General features: G+C 43.6%; 3 protein-coding genes across 3 annotated transcripts; all 3 read right to left on the bottom strand.

Moving 5' to 3' along the window:
• On the bottom strand, positions 1-3,051 carry LOC108597283 (dynein regulatory complex subunit 5). Its single transcript, XM_033294085.1, has 2 exons — positions 2,385-3,051; positions 1-1,293 (listed from the first exon to the last, which is right to left on the bottom strand). Exons 1-2 carry the CDS (start codon positions 2,957-2,959, stop codon positions 96-98), a joined length of 1,773 nt encoding a protein of 590 aa, XP_033149976.1. The 5' UTR covers positions 2,960-3,051; the 3' UTR covers positions 1-95.
• Positions 3,052-3,808: 757 nt separating this feature from the next.
• LOC108607945 lies at positions 3,809-6,343 on the bottom strand. The gene is made up of 2 exons (XM_017999061.2): positions 5,623-6,343; positions 3,809-5,573 (listed from the first exon to the last, which is right to left on the bottom strand). Exons 1-2 carry the CDS (start codon positions 6,261-6,263, stop codon positions 3,905-3,907), a joined length of 2,310 nt encoding a protein of 769 aa, XP_017854550.1. The 5' UTR covers positions 6,264-6,343; the 3' UTR covers positions 3,809-3,904.
• Positions 6,344-6,660: 317 nt separating this feature from the next.
• LOC108607946 lies at positions 6,661-9,114 on the bottom strand. The gene is made up of 2 exons (XM_017999062.2): positions 8,403-9,114; positions 6,661-8,353 (listed from the first exon to the last, which is right to left on the bottom strand). The coding sequence occupies exons 1-2, from the start codon at positions 9,041-9,043 to the stop codon at positions 6,691-6,693; spliced, it is 2,304 nt and encodes a 767-aa protein (XP_017854551.2). The 5' UTR covers positions 9,044-9,114; the 3' UTR covers positions 6,661-6,690.
• Between the last annotated feature and the right edge of the window lie 4,335 nt (positions 9,115-13,449).

The raw sequence follows: 13,449 nt of genomic DNA on the forward strand, positions 1-13,449 counted from the left end.
AATTTGAATATAGTTTATATTTAGTTGCGTTTATTTTAAGTTCGAAATTAGTTTAAGCTATAGCTAACTTTATAAATTTTAACAATATATTTCTGTTAGTATTCACGCTGTCGCTGCAAATAGTAGTGACGATCCATGGGACCCAGCCTATCCACATGCTCCCGAAACTCATCCAAGTTGAATTCGTTGGGCTTGTATTTGAACGAGATTCCGCTGCGATGAATAGAGCTACGATTTAAGCTGGCATAGACTGAGACTCGGTCTTGGACAACGATAGAGGGCGGTCGCACACCGAGCATTTTCCAAATGTCAAACTCCTCCTCTTTCTCCACTTCCTTCTCCTCCTCGACGCTGAGCTCAGTAGTCGAGTGTGTGGGGCGTTCCTTGATGCACTCAGCGCGTCGCTCCATATCAGCCATAAGCTTGGCCACAATCGGATGCTTAATGCTGGCCAAGTGCTCGAGGATGCTCTGCTCCGTTTGCGTCTCATCGCCCAAGTAGGAATGCTGCAGTTCGTAATTGTTGCGACGCACTATAATATCCGCCTCGAACTCCTGCTCCAGGTCCAAGTCGCAGCCGCGACAGTCAAAGTGCAGAATTTTGTGATTGACTTCAAGTCCGCAGATGAGCTGTCTGCCTGTGGAAGGGCAAAGCGGTATGGCCACCATATCCAAACGACGCAGCGGCGCATGACGACGCAACAGATTGCTCAGCTCATGGGCAACCGTGCCCGGGCTGCATTCCGTGCCGGATATATTCAGCTCCTGCACATGCTTGGTGCCCACAATGTTATGGACCAGCACCTGGATGCCCAAGTCGTTGAGCGGATTGTGCGCCAAGCCCAGATACTCCAGTGGGCTGCCGTCGGGATTATCGTTCTCATGCTGCTTCAAGGCAGTGCCTATGGCCACCAAGCTGTCCTGCCCCAGCTTATTGTACTCCAACTCGAGCGCCTTAATCATTTGCTTGCGGTCCAGCAGCATTTCCAGCCCCACAGCGCAGTCGTCCTGCAGCTGATCGTAGCCAAAGTCCAGCATCTCCAGCTCATCCAGCTGCTTCAAGGCGCGCGCTAGTATCAACAGCTTGATGCTGTCCATGCGACTGTTGCGCAGGCGAAACACCTTGAGCTGCTTCAGCGTCTGCAAGCCTCTGGCCAAGCGCTGCATATCATCGTAGCTGAAGTTCATGTGGCGCTTGTGATAATCGCGCTCCATGTGTATTGCAGAATTCATAATCAATAAAAGTGTTAAGACTAAAAGTGAAGAAAGAGGGTCCTGCTCCTCCATTATCCTTCTGATTTACAAAGGACAGTCGCACTCCAATTTATGTGAGTACCGCCACACAGGAGCTCAGTCACCTATCGATCTTGTGAATTCAATTCCTAGGTTGGAATAATCAAGACAGTGCTTCCTAGCCAGCGACGCCGAGAGCAGACTACTCTCATATACAGATTATTGGAAAATCCAGTGGGTGGTATGTGCGCTCAGAGAGGAGAGTTCGCCCTGACATAACAAACACCAGAACTCGATCCCTGTACTCATCGCGATATACTCGCATCATTGAGTATTTCTGCACAGCTGTGCTTGAGTTGTCTCTGTGTCGCGTTCTCTCAACATTGCTGACTTGCGTATGCGAGGAAAGACATTCCATTAACTAGTACATTACAGAGCGTCGTCCATAGATGAACCGACTTACTGCGCTCTGTACCGAGATCCGAGACGACTCAGTTCATCGCGTATAATCCGAGAGACAAAGTTGTTCTTATCTGCCACGCTAGTCCGTCGCTTGCGACATGGTGAGCCGGCGCACTGTATCCACACAGGTGCCGTAAAACCAGTCCTGCCTATTAGTTGCACCAATAGGGCTAGCTTTGCCCACATCGCAGACAACCGGGACCAACGATTTGTTCTTGTAGTTCCGCCAGGTAACGCCTAGTCAATTCTACGTTTTGGCCACATTTCCTCTTGACGCGTGAGCGAAAATTCTTGCGACAGCAACCTTAGAGTCATTGGACAATAATAGATATCTAGAGCACGCACTATGTGTTCTTGTATTGCATTAGTTTCTGCATCCTACCCCTTTCTCCTCTTGCCGTCGCTGCATGTGCGCGTGTAACAGGGAGTATTAGCTCACAATTTTTTACCTATGTGCCCTGGCCTGAGATATTGCCACTTTTGCTGCTAACTGATGCCTGTGTGCTTTTGATGCCTTTTGTGCGTCATCTCAGTGTTCTGTAACCCACCCTCCCCGATTTGCTTGTCTTGCTTGGCTTCCCTCCTTTCTCGCTTGCTCTTCCGGCTCCCAGCCGCCGCTCTGGCAGGTCCACATCCAGCTATCCTCGCTGTCCCCGTAACGTGTGAGCCACGCATCTCCGGCAAGCGCACTGCAAGAAAGAAAAAAATTGGTTTTCCCCCGTTATGTGCATAGTGCGCACAAATTGCCGCACCAGCTGTCCCAAGTGCGCCATGCGCTCCTCTGGCCAATAGCTGGCCGAGCACGCCTCCACCAGCTCCACATACTTCAAGCTTATGCCCATGCCCTTCCAGTCGTACTCATCCACCCTCTTCAGCTGCAGCGCATGATCCGTGCTCTTGGCCAGCACCACGCGTCTCCAGAAGTGCACATCATCCACAAAATAGCAATCCTGGAGCGGCAAGTTCACATCCAGCGCATCGTAGTGTATACGCAGCTTCGATGGATCATCGCGCACCTGCGGCGCTATATACCGCGTGCCCAGCTTGGCCAGCGCACGCACACATAGATCCGCCAAAGTACCCAAGCGTTCATTCTCTATGAACGCCTCGCTATAAACTCCACGCTTGTGCTCACTGCGCAAACGCCTGCAAGCTGGCGAAGGTCTATAGAGCTCATACTCGACTAGCAGCTCGGACTCTTGAGGCACGGCAAAGGTATTAGTGGACACTGGCGGCAGGTAGTCATCATCGTTGTCATCGTCCATGGATACTTAGGTAACAGTGTAATTGTTCGAGTATGTTTTTGTTTTTTGGGATAAAACGTGTGCGTTTGTTGTTTAGTGTTGCGAGTTAGTATTTTGTGTAAATTTAAATAAAACAACAAATGAAAAGGGAAATACTACTGAAAGCATTTTATGATTTATAAAACATTCTCTATTACTCGACTTTTTTTAATTACTCTACCCTCTTTAACTAAATTTAGAACCCCTTTAATTATTATCCCTTTAAACATTCAACGAAAAGGGCATAAAATACTGTTTTTTATTATTTTATTGCTATAAATAATTTCGTACGTCAAAGCCTTTTTGGATTTCTTCAGTGAACAAATGGTGCATTTTTAGTCAACTTTATTTTTAAATAACATTTCTGTGTATTTTTTCAATTTTATATGCTGCAAGCTTCCATTAAAATAAATAAATGTTGCTTACTAATTTTAGCAAAAACACTTGCAGTTGTCAAACATAACAAGCTTCATCAGCGTAGGTGGGTGGCAAGCTGTTGGTGTTGCTGTTGCTGTTGCACATTGATTGCAGTAAAGTCGCCCACGCTGCAAACAAAAGACAAACAGCAAATGTTGCATCAACTGAAATTGCAGAAGCTGCTGCTGTCGGTGGCCATGACAACCCAATTGGGAACAGTCTAACTATAAGTCCTCAACTTAGAAGCTTCACACTTGCAAATTGGAAGTTGTTTGGCCAGAATGCTGCTAACCAATTCAATGCTGGCCTATTTGCTTGTAATGCAATTGCAATATAAAGATATACAAATTAGCTTTGTTAGTTGCTATAATAAAATAAGCTGCGGCAACTTTTACTTTGAAATATTAGCTTAGTTTATTTATGTTTAACGCTCTATGTAAAATAAACTATAGACTATTTAGACTAGTGGAATAAACTATAAAATATGTTAATATATCGTTATGCCCTAATCTATCTATAAAGCTTTTTTTGCTGCTGAAAATAATAATGTCGATTCTCCAGTCCAAAATGAGCGGCATGTTCGCGAAACTCTTCGAGAGTAAAAGAGTTTGGATCGAAGACAAAGGATGATGACTGCTGGGGCAGTCCTGTTAGTGTTGATATAACTGATTTTATACGATCTGGAGCAAGTGCTGCTGCATTGGGATTTTTAATGCCCAGTATGGCCCAAATGTCCATTTCCTCTTCTTCCACCAGTCGTTCTTCCTCCTCCACGCTCTCCTCGCTGGGTAAGAACGCAGGACGATTGCGTAGACACTCCTCCATCTGTGCATCCTTATTTAGCAAATTCTGTATTATGGGATGTCTGCTGTCGGCTAAAAATTGCAGCACCATTTCCTCAGTATGCTCATCATTCTCCACATAGGGATGCGTTAGTCTGTAATTATTACGCCTGACAATCAAATCGGCTTCCAATTCTTGCTGCACATCCAAGTCACAGCCACGACAATCAAAGTGCGTTAATTTATTATTGGTCACTAGCCCACAGATCAGCTCTCTGCCCACTTTTGGGTTCAGCGCTATGGCCACTATATTGAGACTACGCAACGGCTTATGATTGCGCAATAGAAAACTCAACTCGTTGGCCGTGTGCTCCGGGCTAGTCTCGATGCCAGCAATATTCAATTCCTGCACATGATTCGTGCCTACAAGATTATGCACTAGAGCTGTCAGTCCAGCATTGCTCAGTGGATTGTGCGCCAGTCCCAAGTACTCCAAGGCATTGCCTCGATGTTTGCGCAGTGAGTTGCTTATGGCCTCCAGGCAGCTTCTATCCAATCTATTGTACTCCAGCTCCAGCGCTTTGTACATGCAGCTGCGATCCAGCAGCATTTTGAGCGCCACATCGCAATTGTCGGTTAATTGATCGTAGCCGAAGTCCAGCACCTCCAAGTTGTCCAGCTGATTGATGGCACGCGTTAGTATTAGAAGCTTCAGATTATCCATGCGACTGTTGCGCAGTCGAAAGACTCGGAGCTGCTGCAGCGTGCGCAGTCCTTTGGCCAATCGTCGCATATCATCGTAGCTGAAGTTCAGATGACGCTTATGATAGCCACGCTCCATTTTGGGACCCATGAACTCCAGCGTAAGCGACACCAACTTGTCGAAATAGCGCACAAAGCTGAGATCTATGTGATGACAATCCTTGGCAGGATAATCGTAGCGCTTATGACGGCGCACAAGCTTCTCCTGATTGCGTCTGTCGTAAATGTTGAGCTCATGGTCCTCGGGCTCTGGTGGCACCTCCATATTAAAGACGTCCTTAATAGTCTTTGGCTTCTTCTTCTTCTTCTTTGACTTAACAACTTCAGGCACTTTGTTCAGCAACGAGCGTGCTCGTTTTCTGCGCTCATGCTCAGCTTTCTTCTCCTCGCGTAGATCTCGCAGCAACTGGCGTGCGGCATTGCGTGCATTGCGTGATTCACGCCGTGCCTCTGAAGCGTTTGACTTGGAGTATCCACTGGTCATAGAGCCCTCAGCACCAGAAAAAGCAGCAGATTCTAGTTCCGGTTTGATATGGATTACATTTATTTTAAGCTGATTTGTTGGCACTGGCACTTGCACTGGCTCTGGCGGCTCTTCCTCTTCTTCACACTCCTCCTCCTCTTCAGGTGTTGGCCTGCAAATTCATTAACTTAAAAACAACAGTTTGTTTATTATTAACTTACGCTTCATCACTGCTTATGACTGAATCCTCCGAAGCCTGCGAACTAACATCCAGCTCCTCCTCACTTTCAACAAAATGCTTATAGTAATGATCTGGCAATGACTGCAAATGTCGTATGTGCATAGTTCTCATATAATCCCGCACTCTGTAGCCCAACTGCGCCATTTGCTGCTCTGGCCAATAGGCTGCCGGACATGCTTCCACCAACTCCACATACTTTAGGCTAATGCCCTTGCCTCGCCAATCGTACTCATCCACTTTCTTCAGCTGCAACGACTGATCTGTAGTCTTGGCCAGCACGACTCGTCGCCAGTAGGCAGCGTCTGTAATAAAGTAGCAATCCTGCAGCGGCAGATTAACGTCCAGCCCCTCATAGAACTGCGTCTCCATGCCAGGCGGCGCTGTGAACCGCGTGCTCATCTGCGCCAAAGCGCGAGCGCTCAAGTCCGCCAACGTGCCCAGTCGCTCATTATCAATAAACGCCTCGGGGAATACGCTCCTGAAGCGTTCGCTATACAAGCGTCTGGTGGCCTTCGAGGGCTTGTAGAGTTCATATTGTGTGCGTAACTCTGGATCGTAGGGTACTCTTAGTGTAACTGTGTTTGCTGGTGGCAAATACTCGTCTTCATTGTCATCATCCATTGATTGATTGATTGATTGGTATTGTACCTAACTCTAACTCAGGTTTCTCTAGCAGTGTTAAATTGTTCTGCTTAGCTTGAAAGTGTGAGATGGTTTGATATAAATTCGAATTACTATAATGAGCATATAGGCTAAAATTGCTAAGTTATAAACTGAACAAAAATGAAAACAAAAATATCAATTAAAAACACACATTTGCTTAAAAGAAACAACCAAATATTGGTAATAGAATTATCATTCTTATCTGATGCATGTTATGTGTTATAAAACAATAATAATATAAATAGGAAAATGTAATATAATACATAGCTGAAACAGTAATTATAATGTCTACGTTAAATTTATAATAAACGAAATAAAGAAATTAGTTTTCAATTTCTTTTTATTACAGCTGCGATATAAAATAAAATTGTATTTTAATTGAAAATTAAAATTGAAACCGCTTCTTTTGCTCTTCAAAATAGTAATGACGATTCACTGTGCCTGGCACAAACATATGCTGACGCAGCTGCTCCAAAGTAAAAGAGTTGGCATCAAAGTGAAATGTGGAACGTTCGCTTTTAGCGGTGAGGTTAGAGCTTGTCACCGATTTGGCTTGCGTGGCAAGCTGCGACTTTCTTTCAAGAAACTGCTGCCAAATGTCAATATCATCCGTTAGAACTGAATCTTGCTGCTCTGGCTCCCTTATGCTTAAGCTACTCGCACTGGAGCTTATGTCAGGTCTGTTTCTAAGGCATTCATAATGGCTTTGCACTTCGCTCTTGGCTCGCTCGAGTCCCGGATGCTTTAGCACTGCCAAGTGTGCTTCGATCTGCTCTTCAGTTTCAGTCGTAGCACCTACAAAGGGAAACTTTACTTTGTAGTTATTACGCTGCACTATGAGCTCAGCCTCGAGCTCCTGCTCCACGCTCAGCCCACAGCCGCGACAATCGAATTGCGTAACTTTATAGTTGGTCTCCAGACTACAAATCAGCTGATGGCCTAGTTTCTCATTCAAGGCAAGGGCTACTATATTCAGTGCACGCAGCGGTTCATGCTTGCGCAATAGAAAACTCAATTGCTGGACAGTGGACTGCGGACGAGTTTCGATGCCAGCAACATTTAATTCCTGCACATGATGCGTGCCCACAATATTATTCACCAGCGCTATGAGCCCAGCGTTGCTTATGGGATTGTGCGCTAGACCCAAATACTCCAAGGCATTGCCAGCTGGTTCTGCTAGATAATGTTGCTTCAATGCATAACCTAGGGCCTCCATGCAGTTGCTGTCCAGTTTATTGTACTCCAACTCCAAGGCTTTGAACATCGTCACACGCTCCAATAACATTTTCAAAGCTATGTCACAATCATCTGCCAGCTGATCGTAGCTGAAATCCACCAGCTCCAGTCCGTCCAGCTGGCTTATAGCTCTGGCTAATATCAAAAGCTTGAAACTGTCCATGCGACTGTGACGCAAGCGAAAGATCTTCAGCTGTTGCAAGCAGCGCAGTCCTTTGGCCAGACGACGCATGTCATCATAGCTAAAGTTCAGATGCCGCTGCTCATAGTGCGCGCCCATGTGGGGGCCCAAGAACTCCAGAGTCAGCGACTTTAGCTCCACAAAATAACGCACAAAGCTCAGATCAATGTGATGACAATGCTTGGCTGGATAATCATAGCGCTTGAGACGTTCCAAGTACTTAATCCTGTTGCGCTTATCCTTAATGAATTCGTTGAGATTAACTGGCTCAGGCTTGACCTCCAGATCAAAGACAGTTTCTATGGGCGGCGGCTTGTCCTTGCCCTTGCCTTTGCCTTTGGACTTATTTTCCTTCTTTTTCTTAACTTTGGGCGCTGGCGCTGGCTTCTGCTGCAGCAGCGCGCGACTGCGTTTGCGTAATTCTCTATCCAGTTGCTGCTCCGCCTGTATACGCCGTAACAATTGCCGTGCGTTATTGCGTGCATGACGCGCCTCACGACGCTGCTGCTGCTCCACGTATGTGTTGGACACCACTGAAGTTACAGATAGCCGAATAATGGACTTGTTATCTCTTAAGCTCGTCACCCCTTCCTCCTCCTCTCCTTCTTCATCAAGCTCCTCTTGTGTATCGCTGCAATTTATAAATGAATCATTTACGCTCTTGATTTATATCAGCCTACCTTTCATCGCTGGATATTGCCGACTGCTCCGATTCAGCCGAACTTGCATCCAGTTCCGCATCGCTGTCCACATAATGCGAGAAGGCAAGCGGCGTCAACGATTGCAGATGTCTTATGTGCATTGTGCGCATAAACGGACGCACCAGCTCAGCCAAATGCGCCATTTGGCGTTCCGGCCAATACGCCGCTGGACAAGCTTCCACCAGCTGCACATACTTTAAGCTTATGCCCATGCCGCGCCAGTCGTACTCATCCACTTTCTTCAGCTGCAACGACTGATCTGTAGTCTTGGCCAGCACCACACGTCGCCAGTAGCTCAGATCCTCCACATGATAGCAATCCTGCAGCGGCAGATTTATGTCCAAGCCGTCGTTGAACTGCTGCTCCATGCCCGGCGGCGCTTTGAATCTGTTGCTCATTTGCGCCAAAGCGCGAGCGCTCAAGTCCGCCAACGTGCCCAAATTCTCATGCTCTATAAATGCCTCCGCATAAACCTCCCGGTAGCGCTCGCTATACAAGCGCCTGGTGGCAATGCTGGGCCTATAGAGATCACATTGCACACGCAGCTCTGGATCATTGGGTATGCGAAATGTGTTTGTATTCGACGGTGGTAAATATTCATTCACTTGCTCCTCAAACATTCTCAAATTGTTTGAATGCTGTTTGGGAATGGAATGTGGGTTTTGACTTGTAGTTGGCGCTACTTTAGTTGTTAGCAGACCCAAAGCACTGCTGATCAATACTTGAGTTTATTAAGTCTAAATGACTTCATTGCATAGTCGCAGCGATTAAATCTCTATGGCTTTTTAAATGAGCTGCTCCCTAAGGCGCTTCAACTGGCGTCAGCGTCACGACAAAAAAAAAAAAAAAAGTAACTTAAAAAACTCAAAACCAAACCCGAACTTGAGCCTGACCTCGAGGCAACTTTGGGCACGCCAACAAAAGCAAGAAAAATCAACGACGCATTGTTTCCACCTCTGGCTCGTGGCCAAGCGACTATCTCGACCCGCCGCTGCTCCCCCTGCCCACCCTTTGGCTGCAGCCGATGATGATGACTTAATCGCTGATCTGACTACATATAGGTGGGCGTTATAGTGATTTATTATGACGATTGGACACGCACTATAAAAACGCACAGTCTACAGCAAAATATAATATTTTACAAGCGATCCAGCAGCAGCAGCAGCTCAGCAGCAATGCAACGAAGCTCTGCTACTCTTTATGGCGACTTTATGGTAGCAGCTTGTGTTGACTGCGCTATAAACGCATAAACTTTACGTCATATTAACTATACATAGCCCAGAGTATAAAAGGCATTTTGCTCATGGCATATTCCAGCAAATTTGGCAGGCTGTGACAACATTTAAAAAACGACAGCTTACTACCATGCACTGAGAGAAAATAGGCAATGGAAAAATATCGAATATATACTAATGATTGTGTTATAAGTTTTACTTCAATTTCAGACTTTTAACATTATTTTCACGCAATCAAAAATTAAGCTCAAATACAATTATTAATTTGTATTTAAATAAAATATTGATAATGATTGTGCTAAGTCTTACTTCAATTTAAGACATTTAACATTATTTGTATTAAAATTAAAAATTAAGCTCAAATACAATGACTACTTATATAAGAATTGTATTTAAATAAAATACCAAACTAAATTATTTAATTGTTTTCTCTATTTACTGTAAGTTTATGTAATTATTATCAACAATAGAAAAGAAAATTCAATTACAATTATAGAATTTTTATAATTAAAAATTAAGCTCAAATACAATGACTACTTATATAAGAATTGTATTTAAATAAAATACCAAACTAAATTATTTAATTGTTTTCTCTATTTACTGTAAGTTTATGTAATTATTATCAACAATAGAAAAGAAATAAAAGCAATGTAGTCAATTTTTATTGTAAATAAATTATAAGTACAAATTCTTCAATTGCATTTTGATTTGGACTGATGAAAAAACATTAACTGAACTTTCATGTAAGTCTGCGTTTGATTTTCATTTCGATTTCCACTAGCCTGCAACTGAAAACCATAAATTGTATTCACTGCTTTAATTTTTCGCACGGTTAGCGACTTTTATTGCAGCTGGGTGGGCGAGGACAGAAGGCGACAGAAGTCGAGCGGCAAGCATTGTCTCTGCCACAGCCAGAGCAACGTCTTCCTCAGCAGCTGAGCTCTTACCTGTGTGTGTGTATTTTGTCATTGGCCTCGGCCGCAGGTAGAAGGCCTGAGCCTTAAATGATACATATATATATATATATATATATATATATCAGCTGTAGGAGCTGCCAGCTGGTGCGCCAGTTTTCAGCCGCTTAACGTTGCAATGCCATAATCATCAACAACGAATGGACGAGCGAGTGAGAGAGGGAAAGAGAGAGAGAGAGAGAGCAAAGCGCCAAGGCATTTATTTATGCACTTGACTTTCCAAGCTAACGCTATGGCTGCCCCCAGGCCTACATTATGCATAAACACATGCATACATCTATATGTATGTCTCTGCCTGTGTGTGTGTGTGTGTGTTTGTGGCTTTTGGAGTGCTAAAGGCAACCCTTAATGAGCATATCATATTTCACACACGTCTGCATCGCTGCTTAAGCTGTCAACACCTTTGCCCCACTGCTGCTGCTACCTTCGACACTTCGAGCTGCTTCTGCTGCTGCTGCTTGCAATTTGAAATTGTTTTTGAGTGCAGAGAGAGCTAAGAGAGCTGGTAATATTAAACTGCACACACACAGACGCACACATACGAAGAGGGGATGACGCCAATAACAGTTGGCGTTGAAGCAAAGTTTTTGTTTACATTCTAACAAGCTCAATCGAATGTCTGGAATGTGTCACTTGAAAGAAAGTTTCGTCGCTTCAGCAGCAGTTTGTGTGGATAATCAATCAATTTTTGCAACAAGTGTTGATACACAAAAAGTTAATGCTATAAATAGAAGTTTGAAAAAATCAACAAGTCTAGCTAAAGTTTATTTGTCAATTGCAAAAAATTTCAACAAAAACAAAAGTATAAGTCTATGGAATTATTAATACTTAAAATGTGCTCTCTGTTGAGTACTGAGTACATTTTGTTGCAAAGCTATAAGCGTAGTCAGCCCCCCTAGATTATTAATCCAAACTTGAGACTACAATATATTTTAGTTACTCCCTCCTCGCCACGCTTATGAATAGAACCACAGCTAAGTAAAGCAATACGAAATATAAACAAAACTTCAGTGCGCACATTAAAAAAGTTTCCCAAGAGCTGCTCAGGTATGCATACTAAGCTATAAACCGTGTTTTATAACTTCCCAAGCCTAAAGTAAACTTGAAAATATTTGTAAGAAATAAGTCGACCTTGGGCATGCAGCTTTAAACTAGCAACGAGTTTACACTAAGTACATGCTTTAAAAAAATATAAAAATATGCCGTAACGCTAAGCTTGTTATGCTATAATTTATGACAAATCATTAGGCACATCAGCAATTAGACTTTGTTGCTTAATGAGCTGCACTAGAACTTAAGCAAAGCGTCTGCTGATGAGGCTCAAGATTGAGTTGAAATGTCTGTCTGTCTGTGTGAGTCAGTCGTGCCAGTTAATTGTCCATTTAGTGCGGGAGGGAGGGGGAGGATGCAGAGCACGAGGTGGCAAACGAGGTTCGAGTCATCGCAGCAGACAAGTCAAAATTCAAATGCTGAAAAGCGAAAACCAAAACGAAAGCAGCCTGCGCAAGTTTCATTTTTGACAGCCAAGCGGTTGCAGAACAAAAGCATGCACTGAAAGAAATTATTGAAATGTAAATTAAATAAAAAATTTAATAAAAATGCCAGTTTTAACTTACAGACTTTGTAATAGGCACGAGTAAGTATTAGAATTAATTAAATTACAGCTAATAAATATAATTTGGGTAGCCAACTTTTTGTTAAAGCGAAAATAATTCCAATGCGAACTAAATATAAATTAATAGTAGTATCAATTAAAAGCCTTCTGTTGATTATGCGAACTATTAAAAGTATCAGAATATTTCTCGCAGTGTCGCTCACAAAAGTGTGTTCTATGCCAGGCCAGACACGCACATTAATTATGTTAATTGAAGTGTAGCACAGTCTGAGGCGCAACAGCCAACGAGTCTAACAGTCCAACAGGTATACAGTCCATAGAAATGGCATGGAAAAGTGGAAAAAGGGAGAGTAACGAGAGGGAAATTAAGCCATAGCTCGAGACAGCAACAGTCACATAACTCATAATGCTATTTCCGCCTTAAGTCTGCTGGCCATAACTCAGCTGACATTGCCATATAACACACACACACACACACTCACACATTGCACATATTGAGAACTTTAAGGCAAGACTTCATTAAAAACTTTGCGCAGCATTTGTCTTGGCTAGAAGGCTGTAGACAAACTGAGCTGGCATTGGGCAGGCAAGCGTAGGTCTTAATACCAAAATTACAACAAGAGCAGCAGCTATCACACCAGATGAGAGTGAATGAGAGAGTACGAGCAAGTATGAGTGAGAGAGAAGAGACAAACTGCAGCCGCGCCTAATGACCACAAAAATAGCCAAATGCAGTTTAATTTATGAGCCAACGCCAACTTGAAACTGTTGAGGATTGCAAATGCTGAATGTTCACATATTAAAGCGAGGGCTGCTACTGAAGTTAGTGGGAAAGCAGTTAATGTAGAAAGAGATCTTTTAAAGTTTTCCATTGACATACTATACAGTAGTTAATCCAATTGTTTATTTCCAAACATGCTTTTGCTTTATAGTTTGTTATACATTTCAATTGAAATCGATATATTTTGTATAGAGCGAATCTTGCACTTTGTTTATTTTATTAGTTTGTTGCGCTGACATTTAATATGATTGCCTTGATTGGCTTTCAACAAACTGTTGCAACTGCCTTTGGCTAGCCTCAAGTGGCAACTGTTGCAGTTGCACGCAAGCGGCAGCAGCAGGAGTGAGGCGGCAACAGTTGAGTGATTTATATGCATGTGGCTAAGTTTGCCGTCTTAGCTTGACTACTAACCTTGTTGTGG

The sequence above is a fragment of the Drosophila busckii genome, chromosome 2L (genome assembly GCF_011750605.1).
Source record: "Drosophila busckii strain San Diego stock center, stock number 13000-0081.31 chromosome 2L, ASM1175060v1, whole genome shotgun sequence".
Lineage (NCBI taxonomy): Eukaryota > Metazoa > Arthropoda > Insecta > Diptera > Drosophilidae > Drosophila > Drosophila busckii.